The sequence below is a fragment of the Sinohyriopsis cumingii genome, chromosome 5 (genome assembly GCF_028554795.1).
Source record: "Sinohyriopsis cumingii isolate HCF-2022 chromosome 5, ASM2855479v2, whole genome shotgun sequence".
Taxonomy (NCBI): Eukaryota; Metazoa; Mollusca; class Bivalvia; order Unionida; family Unionidae; genus Sinohyriopsis; species Sinohyriopsis cumingii.
Window position 1 is genome coordinate 1,934,938 of NC_142965.1, and position 15,004 is coordinate 1,949,941.

A 15,004-nucleotide genomic window follows, 5' to 3' on the forward strand; every position below is an offset into this window, starting at 1 on the left:
TTCAAAATCACTGGCATGAATTTGCGCCAAGACTTCAGCTCTGGTACGAGGCGATAGATCACGTTTCTGCCTCTTACTTTCTTCTTATTCTTTCTTCTCGAATGAATAGGATCGTTTCATCTTGAGTGCAAAACGTCAAATGACTCAAGTTTAAACACCATAGACTAATTTATAGTCATGACAAACCAGCGTATATAAAAAGGGTGTGTGTCTTGTCCTTTCACTATTCATTTCACTCTCAAACCGAGCACAACGATGGAAGAGACTACCCAGATGGAACGTTTCATCAGAGCTTTGCGAGGGGTCATTAGAAAATTCTCTTCAGACCAGCCGACGGACTACTCTCCTTCCTTTCGAGATAAAAGTCAAGATACTTGCTATATCTGTCAGAAGAAAGGGCATTGGTCTTCAGAGTGTCCAGACCGTCAAAAAAGAACAAAAACCGGGGCTAGAAAAGACAAAAATCAAGATACCTGTTATTATTGTCAAGAAAAAGGACATTGGTCTCCAGATTGCCCAAAAAAGAAACAAGAGGAGTCGGAAGAAAAGAGGGATTCTTCAGAAGAAGAGAGAGATTCTTCAGATGAAGAAAGCAGCCAGGTGAAGAAAAAGAAACAGGAGAAGAAAAGAAGAAGGGAAGAAAGTGAGGAGGAAGAGGAGGAAAAGACTGTGACGGTGAAGAAATTAAAAAAAAAGAGAGAGTAAAAAAAAAGAAACAGAAGAAGTGAATGTAATTTATAAAGTGTTCTGTTGTGAATTGTGAATTGGATTGTAACTATGGAGAAAAGAACACATTAATTATATAAGGTAAGTGTCTTTGAGTTTTGATTTTAAAATAAGAAGCTACACTCACGCACTCATACACAGACATGTACTATAAGGGTAAAATGTTTTTTTTTGTTTGTTGATTTTTGAGTTATTGGCAAATTGAAAGGCTATCTCTTTTCGAGAGAAGTGGGTGGCCCTGAAAAGGGCCTTTTTTGGTGTAGGGGTGAGTTTAAGCAATCAACTTTAACTGCCTTAAGCCTTTGCCACGGCCGAGGCCTACTTCTGATGATGATGATTGGGTTGAAATCACTAAGGGTGGTACGGTAGGCTTGGTCACAGGGTTGGCGTGTTTAGCTCGGGAAGGTCATATTCTCTTCGGTCGTGATAAAGAAGTCTGATACATTTGTTTCAGACTTCTTAACTCCGCTAAAATGTACAACAGTACCGTAGCCGTTTGATTTTCACCCTCTTGTTTCTTTACTGCTACTTCTTCTTCTTGTTGTTTCTTTTCTTACCTCTTCTTGTTGCTGTTGCTGTTGCTGTAGGAGAAAAGCTTGTTCCGCTTCCTTTTGTCGTTGCATAAATTTCTCCAATTCTTCTTTCTGTCTCTGTCTAAAATTCTCCACTTGCGGTAATGAAGAATGAGACGAAGGTTCCGGAACAAATTCTTGCGAGGTAAGAAAATCCACAAAATCCCAATGTACCTCTTCTGAAAGTAAGTCCGGGTTCCCTTGGGCGGTCTCCACTGCTGGTGCACCCCAATGGATCGTTTTCTGAGTTTCCGTCATGTTGAATCACTGTCGCATAGATTGACTGCACACAGGCGCTAGCGAATCTATATAGACCACATGACGTCACAGACTGCTCTCTTCGGATTGGATGCGGACTGACTGAATTTTGTAACGCGTGTTCGGATTGGTGAATGGACTCAATCCGTTTCAATCCTTCCTCTACCTATAAATAAGCACAGTTCACTGCATTGATTCACCTGTTCTCGTCGCCTCACGATGTGGACCACAGTTGAATCATCCACCCTTGTGTCTTCCATGATATTTAGGACGGACATGCTTATGTATGTCCGGTCCAAGTGGACTGTTGTTGATAGGACAGATACTAGTCTATGGATGAGAAGAGTTTACATAGAAAGACAAGGATGCCTCAAGAAGGTACTTGTGTATGGACCTGCAGTTAGAAGGAGTTTAAGAAGAAGAAGATGTGACAGATGCCGTCTATGTTAATATTAATATTAACATAAACCAAAGGCCCTTTTCAGGGCCACCCACATTTCTCAACAAGAGATAGCCTTTCGATTGCCTACCCCTTTATAAAAAATTTTAAAAAAAAAAAAATCCCATGTTCAATTCCCCTTGTCCCTAAAGTAGTTTTTTTTTTTCTAACATGTTCAATTCCCCTTTGTCCCTAGACAAACCCAAACTCTATTCCCATGTTCAATTCCCCTTGTCCCTAGACAGACCCAAACTCTATTCCCAATGTTCAATTGCCTTTGTCCCTAGAATCGATATTTTTTTTTTCCATTGTTCGAATGCCTTTGACGCTAATCTCAATATTTCCTTTTTTTTCCTTTCTCCAATGTTAAATTCCATTGACGCTAATCTTACCCAGGGTTTTTTGCCCATGTTAAATTTCCATTGACGCTAATCTCGCCCAGGGTGGTTAATGTTAAATTTCCATTGACGCTAATCTTGCCCAGGGGGTGTTTTTAATGTTAATTCCCATTGACGCTAATCTCACCCCTTTCACTACTTACAATACCATACTACTTACGACCATCATGGCTTAAAAAGCTCTGGTTATTAGCCACTGGTCATGTCGTTCGCGTATTCAACGATCTTTGATCATCTTTAGTGTGTGGATAAATTGCGTGTCAGCAATGTCTTTGCGGAAAATACCCTATCTGTACTGGAGGTCATGCTGGTAACACTCAGTATCGGTGTGTTTTACGGATATTTAACCAGCTTTACTTGCGTGTCCAGTCGAATATAAACCGCGTGCCACATCCACACTATTTATATCAGGGTAAATGCCTTTCACCTGGATATTTGGCCCATGATATGCTTGGGAACATGCCCAGTGACACTTAGATGTCACCACCGCGGGTCACTAGTGACCCAGCAGAGTGCTGTCCGATGATAAATCGTTATTGTTTTCGGCCAAACATCGAGCACGCCCCGGTGACAGCGCGTCTGTCATTACCTGTGCGCGATTGTGTTTCACCATGCATCTCTCACAGCGCGGCATAGAACACAGTATGGAATCATGTCTGACGTTTGTATAGTTTCCACCATGGATATAATTGACTTTTCCGCAACAAAGTCGCCCGTGACTTTTAAGCACCATCCGTCTTTACCCAACATGGTTCTTGCGATCATCATAGGGCCGTCCAGATCTGGTAAAACTCCGTTGTTACTCAACTTGATTATGCGGTGGCTCAGATTGTACTCAATTGCACCATTAGTGGTGATCTAGCGGTGTTCGACGTTTTCAAAGATTTCAATGGTGTTTGCGGGGACATTGCCACAGAGACTGATATATAGCCCATTGAATTCATCACGGTCATCAACGACTCAACGTCGGTCGACTGTCGCGTCAGAGATATCATAAACCTAATGGTTTACGATGACGTCATGCCAGACAAACAAACTTGGAACTTCATTTTGCACAAAAACACAAATGTCATTTACATGACACACATATTCTGAAAATTATCTGCTATTACACCAATATGCTAATGGTTTTTAACAGCATAGACACGCACGGGTTAAGAAACATCCACACATGGTGCTTAAGCGACATGGATCACAACCGATTCAACTTCTTCGTGCACACGTAATCAGGACCCACTGGATCCGCACATGGATTTGTGACGATCAGTCTCTAAAACTGCGTTACTCTATCGGTCTTGATAAGATTTTTCACTGACTCGTCAGCGATTTGATTGGACACGCACATTTAAAAATACAATTGCAGCATCGCGCGTAAGTCAAATTGAACGACTGCACCGACTGCAATTCGAAGACCAAGAAAATATCTGCCGACATACGAAAATGTCAATCAACAGCAGCAAACACGCCAATCTAAACCTCACTTAATCTTTGCATTTACGTTATCACATCGTGTTTCGAAACCTCCCATCATTTATCCTAAAATGAAAATAATTCCTCTCTTACGAAAAAGGTAATCATTAGCAACTGTCACAATGTCTCGTTCTCTGTGATTTTTCTTCCATGGGGGACTATCGCCGAAACTATTGATTGAAATCGTCCAAAGTATTGGTTGAAATCGGTTTCAAACTTTGAAGCAGGCCAGGCATCTCCTACCATGTACACAAAAATGAAGATAATTAATCTCTTCTGAAAACAGTAATCATTTTGTAACTCCATTCGGGTACATAATCCTTTTATTTATGTTACCAAAGCACTTTCCAAAAGCAATCTCGCCAGCTTTTTCTGGTGTGGTACTTTCTACTGTACCCCTGCTGTCTTGTAATGCAGGCAGGCGTTTTCAGCAATATTGTATACGTCGTAGTCGCGAACTATGGCATCTTCGTTCTCAGATGAGTCGTACATTTTTATGAATGTTATACATTATTTCAAGTACTATTATTTATGTCACAAACTTCTACTTGGAGTGAAAATAAATAATAATTGATGCCATCGAGACATTACATAGATATCCTGATGAAAAATTTCCCCTTGATCTTACTGGGGTGTCGCCCATTGGAAACGTTGATATACTGCAGAATCCATGGCTAGAACACATGAAGTTTTTAAGCCATGTCTTGCTGACAGAAAATCAGCGGTTTGAGCTGCGATCTCGTGGCCAAGTTTTTCTTATATGACAGCAATTTGATGATGCGTCAAAGAGTTACCATCATCATGAAAAATATCCCTCTGGCGGCGCCAGGAATAATTAGAGATTTAATCTGCCTTGTAAGTAATGAACACAAACATGAGCTTCATTCTGAAGGGCTAGCCCTTGTGGCTATAATAAAACATTTATGAAACCGTGCAAGCTAATGCCATATGACATTATGGTTAAGGCGGCAGATTTGGCTGTAAGATTTTATCAAATGAACTGCGTTTGCATCGTGGCATAGTTTTCTGTTGGCATCAGCCTTGTGTCTAGAACGTATTTTTGACAACAAAATAGACCTCAAAAGTGTTTTCAACTTGCCAAGAGACAAAATGGATACCTTCCAACACGAGAGCTCTGGCTGGATTCTGCTTGGCGTTTGAAAAATGCATACTATGCACCGCATATATAATCCACTCCGCGGCAAGTCTATCTAGAGCTGCCTGGTAAAAATTAAGCCTAGCCAAAGGAGGGTGAACGTAAAAAAAAATGACAGCATATGTTTAATGTGGCATGTATTATTCATGATGTATCGTATGGCAAACAATTATAATTGAGATGGCAAATATAACAAAAAAATATAGCAAATATACCGCCTCTCAAAATACGATAAATTTTTCTGGTAATCCTTTCCAATGTTTATTAGAAAATGTTCGCGATGAAAAATAAATTTTGATTTGTCTGGTTCTCCCTGCGATAAAAGTAATCTACTCAGTAAGTAACACCAGTAACAAAAAATGTTGGTAAATTCAAAGAGCAGCATATATAGTTATTGCACTAAGGAGAAAAATGTCCCCCATCCTTTGCTGAAGCCACACTGTCTCTGGCAGGCAGGGTTTTTGATCGATGTGATGCACATGACGATTCAGCAGAATTCTGGTAAGTATTTTGCCGACTATTGACAGCAAGAAGATGCCCCGATGGTTGTCACCAGATCGTTTGTTGCTTTTCTGCTTGTACAAGTGGACAATAGGTATATCGTTGTACTCCTGTGGTATAGCTCCCAGAATCCACATTGACTGAAAGAGTTCAGTAAGTTTCTGAGCCATGTGCGAGCCTCCAGCTTTGAGGACATCTGCTCCAGGTATTTTACCATTTGACAGCAGGTCAACCGCCTCGCAGTTTCAGTCAGCGTTATGTTGATTTCCACTTGAGGCAGTCAATTGTCTCCTCGCTGATATATACATGTTGACTGAGGACTGTTAACTGAGGATACTGTTGAAGTACTTTGCCCATATTTGAAGCATATTTTCTTTGTCAAGGAGCAGCGTAGCGAAATCAGCACTCAGTACTGGATATGTTCCTTATGACTGTGGCCCATATTGTCTTCAGAGCATGATAGAATTTCTTCACATCTGCATAGAACTGAATCTCATCTGCCTTATTGCTCAGTCATGAGTCTTGCAACTCTCTGATTTTATTTTTTATTGTATAGTCCTCTTCATGTTGTTGAATGTTGCCTCCTTAGATGATGGCATGCTGTCATCTTAGCAGGCATTCTGCAGCAGATGTTTCTCATTTAGAAGTCTCTGCATGGCAGCATCATTCTCATCAAACCAATCATGATGTTTTTACCACACCAGGAGAAAGTGTAGCCAGCTCCTATTTTGATGAGTTGTAATTCCCCAGCTAGGTGAGCCTTGCTCAGGAACCATGTTCAGATGTTGAATCTGGCCAGTTCTTTACCCACAAGAGCTGCTCTACTCTCTGGTTTACCTGGTGATGTTGTTGTGTCACTTCTGTCTTCTTGCTAGGCTTTAAACAGCAAAGATGGGATTCCTTTCAGTCAGGGTATATTGACCATTGTGAAGGTGAAGCAGCCAATGTTTTGAGCACCTTTTGAGCCTCTTCCTCATGGTATGTAGGCAAGCAGTGTGATCCTAAAAAGGGCTGCTCAGTTCTATTGCAGCTACAACTCCCAGTGTATCCACATTGCCACTGGACTTTAAGAAATCTGGTGGGGAGGGAAATAGTGTCATAAATTGCATGTGAGTAGGATTTAGTTTGCACAGTCACTCTCAGGCTTGTCTAAATCCAGTGGCACCACATTGTTAAGATATCTAGAGACAAGTCTGGATACAGATGATGGCCATCCTACAGCATCGAAATTGATACCATGAACTGTCAACATGGCTCTTGCCATCTGCCTGCACACCCAGTGTTCAGCATATCTGCTTGGATACCTGATCCACTAGAAATGAGTTACCAGAGAAGGTAAGGTGTAGCTGCCTACTCAAGGTCAACAGTCACAGTGATATGTAGTGAGGCAAAAAGGAAGGCCTTTGAAAGACTGAAAGGAGGGACTTGGAGCTCAGAGGAAAGGCAAATGTGGATAAATATACTAGTACAGCTTTTCCAACCTGCCTCAACAGGATTCAGAATTTTTTATGAGATAGAGAACTGTAGTAATTTTCATGTTTATTGAGCATGAAGTGCATTGATTGTAATACAACTGACTGACATAAAGATAACAGAATTTGTTAAATAACTTTATCACAAATAACTGTGGTAAAAAAAATGTCAGAAAACCAATGAGTATAGTAAATGTCTGAAAACCAAGGAGTACTGTAAATGTCTGAAAACCAAGGAATACTGTACATTTATGAAAACTGAGTACTGTACATGTCTGAAAACCAGTGAGTAATGTACATTTATGAAAACTGAGTAATGTACATGTCTGAAAACCAAGGAGTACTGTACATTTATGAAAACTGAGTACTGTACATGTATGCAAACCAAGGAGTACTGTCCGTGTCTGAATATATATACAATATCACATGTCCTGGCATGTGACAATAATAATTTTATGTCACAAGAAGTTAATTTGCTCCATTTCAAGTATACTGTAGTATCAATTTTTGTGGGGGACAAATTTTCATGGTTTTTGTTGTTGCTTCAAACTACAAATTTAAATCCCCAATGAAAAATGAGCCACATAGATGATACCACCCCCCCCATTTTCTTACAGTGTTTCATTCCTAGAGACATAACACAGCTATGAGTATTTGATAAATCAAGGTCAATATTTTAATCTGGTAATTAAATATTAGCTTTTACAAGGTTTTGTTTTATTTTTGAACTTTTGAAAAAAGAATTTTTATAAATCATTTTATATTGTTTCAATGCACACGTTTGATAAGGTATCCGATAGCTGTAATTTTTACACTCACTGCCTTCAGTCGATATGTGAGGTAAGTAAGGATAGAGAGAAAATAGAGAAACAGCATAAGATATTCAAATACGGTAATAGTAATACAGAAATTTAAAGAAGAAAAACCTAAAAAATAACAGTATATGAAAATTAAATTTAATACTTATACAAATCAATCCTTCATTCGAGTACAATTGCTGAAACATTTAAATCCTTCTGAAAGCACATTTCATTTTATCCATGCATTTTAATCCAAAAGAACAATAATCCTGTAAAAATACTATAATTATTTCTTGAAAAACTATTAATAAAACACTATGTATATACACTAATGACAGCAGAGTATTAAATCTCACACTTCACAGAATTTTGGACAAAGCCACTGTATTAACATCGTGTCAATCAAGTCTCATGGTACTCACAAATGCTTCTTAGGTAAATAATCCCCAAATTGCTAAATTAAACAAGTCCAGCTTTCTCAAAACCACTGATAATTAGGTCCGATCTTTCACTCATTGTTGCATGAGCTGCAATTATCCATTCAGCATGAATTGGCTTGACTAATGAGGTTGCAAGGTTTACTAATACTGTGCACTGATCATCACCAGTAACATCTTTATCCGTAATGGCATCCATGACCTGTTTAGCATACCACTTGTGGAAGTGATGTTAATTCTTCTTTATTAACCGATTGGCCTAGTGCTGTTGGCTGCGTCAGCTTCCTTTGATGTTGAGTACTCAAATGAAAACATGGCGAAAGTGTTTAATCTTGACAGGTGTTTTATTTGTGCTCATAGAGATGGGAGTATTGTTTTAGTGTTCTTAGCTGTGTGGGCTTTGACTGATGTTATTCACTTGGTTTAAAACACGGTGTAAGTACTGAACTTGCCAGGTCTTTGATTTGTGCTCATACAGGTGGTAGTATTGTTTAAACATTAAAGTGACTGCAATTTGCATCGGCATAGTTTTATTCTTTTGCATTCTTTATTTTGGGTATTTGTAGACGTTAAACCATGAAATTAAATACCTACTAATATGTCAACTTTGACAGGCAAAACCATAAATTTATGTACCCATGAAAATGCCTTTTATATACAAAACCACGAAAATTGAGCCCAATGAAAATAAATTATACAACAGTATTAAGCTGGGTAGCCATTTCCACCATTTTAAAATCCAAACAAGAACACCTGATTGGCTGAAGTGATACACTGATATAACAGCGCAGAATTAATGTATTGTCTCATGTTCTGATTGGTGGATAATGCTGGAATTGTCTTACAGCAGTTTCAGTTGGCTAAAATGGTGCCAATCAATGACCGGTACAGAATCAACATGTTATAAAGTATTTCTTTTTCATACTAACAAGACTTATAATAATTATTTATGAAACCAGATGATGTCAATCTTAGTTTCATTCAGATCTGCAAAGTCCCTTGTGTCCTGATTCTTACTGCAACTGAATCTACACTATCTGCATCAAAGAATTTTGACAGTAATTTTTACTGAAAGCCTTGTGATGTTCAAAGTGTGTAAGGGAGACAACCTGTCAAACTGACCTACTGCCACTCGTAAACCATGCTGTCTGATTAACCAATCAGTGAGCATAAATTTAACACACCTTCAGGCATCACTTACTTCCATCAATTTCCTCTAACAAGCGGATTATTACCATTATAAATATTTACAAAGTCTGGACTGGTTCATCAATTTGGCAAAATCAATCTTAAAGTAAGTGGACATTTTTGGACGAGATCCTCATAAAGGTGTGATCCAGTACAATCCAGACTGAATGTCATGCATTATGAAGTCATGATGAAAGCTACACATGTTCATAAAGAAATCTCTACTACCCTATATCATGATGATAGACTCAACCCAGTATAGTACATGGACCAACATTGTAAAAGTCTATAGTGATTGATAATTTTTATTTAGAAGTTTCTTAATGGGTTAAGGTGCAGAGCATTCAATAATCAGGATTGAATGTACTTTGGTTATACAAAATTAGTATTAAATTTTAAAACAATAATTTGTACTTTATTTAAGATGACTAAAAGCACAGGCATGACCTATATGATGTTTACAATAGTTGTTGCCCACATGATCAGCTGAACTTGGACACATTGGTATTCACCATATATTTATATGCACAAAAAAGTGTAGAAAAACATGTTGATGATTTGAAGAAAATAAGAAAAAAATTGAAAAAATCTAAAACAATTTTCTATAATATGAGTGGACAACTCCAAACTTAAGTTTGTTGTGTATTTTTGTCTTCTGCAGAAAGCACTGGACCTCAGATTCTGCAGAAGTTCGAAAACTTATACTTTAATGTTGGTTTGTCCAAAAAATAATGTTTCATCATTTTGATCTTTCAGACATTTGAGTAACACTTTCAGGAGGCGTGGGGGATGAAAACTGTAATTAATAATAAAGAAATACTAAAACAATTGTTTCAGATATTTATCTTCCAACATATTAAACATGTATTTACATGTTTATATCAACATATAACACTCCTCAAAATTACATCACACAAATGGAATAGACTTTGAAAATTATCACGTACAACAGTATTCTTCTTAACTGAAACTTTACAATTTTGTTATACATTTTTAATTCATTTACCTCTAAGGCAGCATAAAAAAGTCTGCTAAAATTAAGAAACATAACACAACATAATAAATATATGCACATCTTTTGGAATGAATTTCCTTTTATATGCTCTTAACCAGCTTTGTAAATGATTTTCGTGATTTACTGGAATAAAACATGTACCTTATCACTATACGAACCTGAAATACAAATGTAACTATTGTCCCTTGCAGTATTACTTATGCAACTTGGCTCTTTTACATTTTTGATAATAGTAAGTATCAATTTCAATAAGCGTACCACTGAAACTGAAACATATTTCTTTGCTAAATATGGAATGCTTGTTGGGGGTTAGCAGGTCGCCATGTTATGTGATTCGGCAGATGGAGCAATCCACTATCTTGTTTAAGGTTAATTACAACTATTCTGAATTTAAATATAAATATATATATATATATATATATATATATATATATATATATATATATATATATATTCAGAATTTTTCATTCTAGTTTGTTGATATTTCAGAGACACATACAATGTTGTGAATTACTTTACTGAAGTTACAACCTCTTGAAAAGTACATACGTACTAGAAGCAGCATTTTATACTTCATTTGAAAAAATCCACATCATTATTCTAAAGTAACATACATATCTTCCAATGAATGACATTTTTAAATGTACTCAGCTTCAGTTTTGGATTTGTGCTATGCTTAAAAAAACCCAGAAACAAACAAGGTACTATTTTCTGTCAGTGATACTTAATTGTTTTATTTGCATGAGATGTAGGCTACATTTAATCTACAACCATTTTTCTTTGAAAGGAAATCAAATCTATGCACTGATACTTCACAATACATGGACTTCCTTATCCCTTGAAATCTGTTTCTGCTTAAAAATGACAAATACAAAATATATCTGACCATAAAAAGTTATTACATATTTGCTCAGCATAAAAAGAATATTTCTGCTTCACACAAATTGACCTTTGTTTCTAGCCTCTGCTACCATTATTTTAAAAAGTTTCTTTCTTTCCAATCAAAACAATGAATTAAATATATTGGAACTTTCAAGGTTTTGAAAAGCTAATACTTGTGTATCTTTAAATATAACTTTCACTCTATTAAATATAAAACCATCAATATTTAATAAAGACAAAGTTTGTCCCATGTATACTATCCATTACTAGTAAATATAAAACCATCAATATTTAATAAAGACAAAGTTTGTCCCATGCATACTATCCATTACTAGTAAATATGAAACCATCAATATTTAATAAAGACAAAGTTTGTCCCATGCATACTATCCATTACTAGTAAATATAAAACCATCAATATTTAACAAAGACAAATTTTGTCCCATGCATACTATCCATTACTAGTAAATATAAAACCATCAATATTTAATACAAAGTTTGTCCCATGCATACTTTCCATTACTAGTAAATATAAAACCATAACAATATTTAATACAGACAAAGTTTGTCCCACGTATACTATCCATTACTAGTAAATATAAAACCATCAATATTTAATAAAGACAAAGTTTGTCTATGCATACTATCCATTACTAGTAAATATAAAACCATCAATATTTAATAAAGACAAAGTTTGTCCCATGTATACTATCCATTACTAGTAAATATAAAACCATCAATATTTAATAAAGACAAAGTTTGTCCCATGTATACTTTCCATTACTAGTAAATATAAAACCATCAATATTTAATAAAGACAAAGTTTGTCCCATGCATACTTTCCATTACTAGTAAATATAAAACCATCAATATTTAATATAGACAAAGTTTGTCCCATGTATACTTTCCATTACTAGTAAATATAAAACCATCAATATTTAATAAAGACAAAGTTTGTCTATGCATACTTTCCATTACTAGCAAATATAAAACCATCAATATTTAATATAGACAAAGTTTGTCCCATGCATACTATCCATTACTAGTAAATATAAAACCATCAATATTAAATATAGACAAAGTTTGTCCCATGCATACTATCCATTACTAGTAAATATAAAACCATCAATATTTAATATAGACAAATTTTGTCCCATGCATACTATCCATTACTAGTAAATATAAAACCATCAATATGTAATAAAGACAAAGTTTGTCCCATGCATACTATCCATTACTAGTAAATATAAAACCATCAATATTTAATATAGACAAAGTTTGTCCCAATGCATACTATCCATTACATTCTTAAAAATTCTATGCCTAATTCAGTTCCAATAAATATCAAATATTAACTTTTTCTGCCTCAGTGCTGTAGGTGACGGGTTGGTTTTCTAAGAACCTGTAGGACTTTGGGATATTTCGGAAGAAGCCCTTCTTGAAACCCCAGCAAACGACAAGGATGGTGCTAATGAGCATGATCAGACCCACTGAAGCTGGGATCAAGACAATGAGTAGGGTTAAAGATCGAGATGGTTCTGGATTGCCTGATCCAGGATTCATTTCTGAAATGAAACATAAATTTCGCTGATAATGCTTTAAAGTGTCTGTCTGTAATCTATATCGCTCTATCTACCCACATGTAATTAAGTCTAACTTATTCTTTTTATCTATCTATCCACCTACATACATATATGTCTTTTCTGAGAACACAGTCAATTGTGCATACTGATGATTTTTATTCATCATATTTAAAAAAATCTAACATTTTTATTTAAATATATTTACAGCAAGCATGACTGACAAGTTGTCATTTTTATATAAATATACATACATATGAAACAACTGACCAGTTGTCACTGGACATTCATTTATATACCAGAACAAGCAGGAAACAATTTATCTATAGCACACATTCATTTTCAGATTTATCAGACTATTGTAAAGTAAATCAAAGGAAATAATTTCCTTAACAATAAAATGTGAAGAAATAAAAAGCTAAAAATAACAAGGAACGTACTATGCAGCCTGTATATTACAACATAAATGAATGTGCTACACTGATGTTTAAAAAACAATAACACGCTAACACGAAGATTAGAGAAGCCTGCCAAAAACGATCCCATGATGAATTGTATACAATATAAATTGAAACCTGTTATTATCTAAGCATACAAAACCTAATTCCTCTTGCTCACAAGTATTGTTTTGGTTCCAAATTTTTGATTTTTTGTTTTGGTTCCAAATTTTTTATTCTTTTTTTATTCTTTGTTTTGGTTCCAAATATTTTATTTTTTGTCTTTTTTACAAATTTTGTATTCTTTGTTTTGGTTCCAAATAACTTAAATAATCTCAGTATATGGCCAGCTAATGGTCTCAGTATATGGCCAGCTAATGGTCTCAGTATATGGCCAGCTTAAATAATCTCAGCATGTGGCCAGCTAATGGCATCAGCATATGGCCAGCTAATGGTCCCAGCATATGGCCAGCTAATGGTCTCAGTATATGGCCAGCTAATGGTCTCAGTGTATGGCCAGCTAAAAGTCTCATTATATGGCCAGCTAATGGTCCCAGCATATGGCCAGCTAATGGTTTCAACATATGGCCAGCTAATGGTCTCAGTATATGGTCAGCTAATGGTATCAATATCTGGCCAGCCAATGGTCTCAGTATATGGCCAGCTAATGGTCTCAGTATATGGCCAGCTAATGGTCTCAGTATATGGTCAGCTAATGGTATCAGTATATGGCAAGCTAATGGTCTCAGTATATGGCCAGCTAATGGTCTCAGTATATGGCCAGCTAATGGCATCAGGATATGGCCAGCTAATGGTCTCAGTATATGGCCAGCTTAAATAATCTCAGCATATGGCCAGCTTAAATAATCTCAGCATGTGGCCAGATAATGGTCTCAGTATATGGCCAGTTAATGGCATCAGCATATGGCCAGCTAATGGTCTCAGTATATGGCCAGCTAATGGTCTCAGTATATGGCCGGCTAATGGTTCCAGCATATGGCCAGCTAATGGCCTCAGTATATCGCCAGCTAATGGTATCAGTATATCGCCAGCTAATGGTCTCAGTATATGGCCAGCTAATGGTATCAATATATGGCCAGCCAATGGTCTCAGTATATGGCCAGCTAATGGTCTCAGTATATGGCCAGCTAATGGTCTCAGTATATGGCCAGCTAATGGTCTCAGTATATGGCCAGCTAATGGTATCAGTATATGGCCAGCTAATGGTCTCAGTATATGGCCAGCTAATGGTATCAGGATATGGCCAGCTAATGGTCTCAGTATATGGCCAGCTTAAACAATCTCAGTATATGGCCAGCTGAAATAATCTCAGTATATGGCCAGCTAATGGTCTCAGTATATGGCCAGCTAATGGCATCAGCATATGGCCAGCTAATGGTCTCAGCATATGGCCAGCTAATGGTCTCAGGATATCACCAGCTAATGGTCTCAGTATATGGCCAGCTAATGGTCTCAGTATATGGCCAGCTAATAGTATCAATATATGGCCAGCTAATGGTATCAGTATATGGCCAGCTAATGGTCTCAGTATATGGCCAGCTAATGGTCCCAGCATATGGCCAGCTAATGGTCTCAGTATATGGCCAGCTAATGGTCATAGCATATGGCCAGCTTAAATAATCTCAGAGTATGGCCAGCTAATGGTCCCAGCA

General features: G+C 36.6%; 1 protein-coding gene across 5 annotated transcripts in view; it reads right to left on the reverse strand.

Moving 5' to 3' along the window:
• Positions 1–7,934: 7,934 nt before the first annotated feature.
• Positions 7,935–15,004, reverse strand: part of LOC149798523 (uncharacterized) — a 35,227-nt gene continuing 28,157 nt past the window's right edge. For 4 of the 5 annotated variants that reach the window (XM_089957335.1, XM_089957334.1, XM_089957332.1 and 1 more), the window contains one exon: positions 7,935–12,879. In XM_089957335.1, the coding sequence (XP_089813461.1) occupies positions 12,659–12,879 (221 nt within the window). In that variant the 3' untranslated portion in view covers positions 7,935–12,658. The remainder of the gene's footprint in view (positions 12,880–15,004) is intronic. The other variant, XR_016420977.1, reaches the window with a different exon arrangement.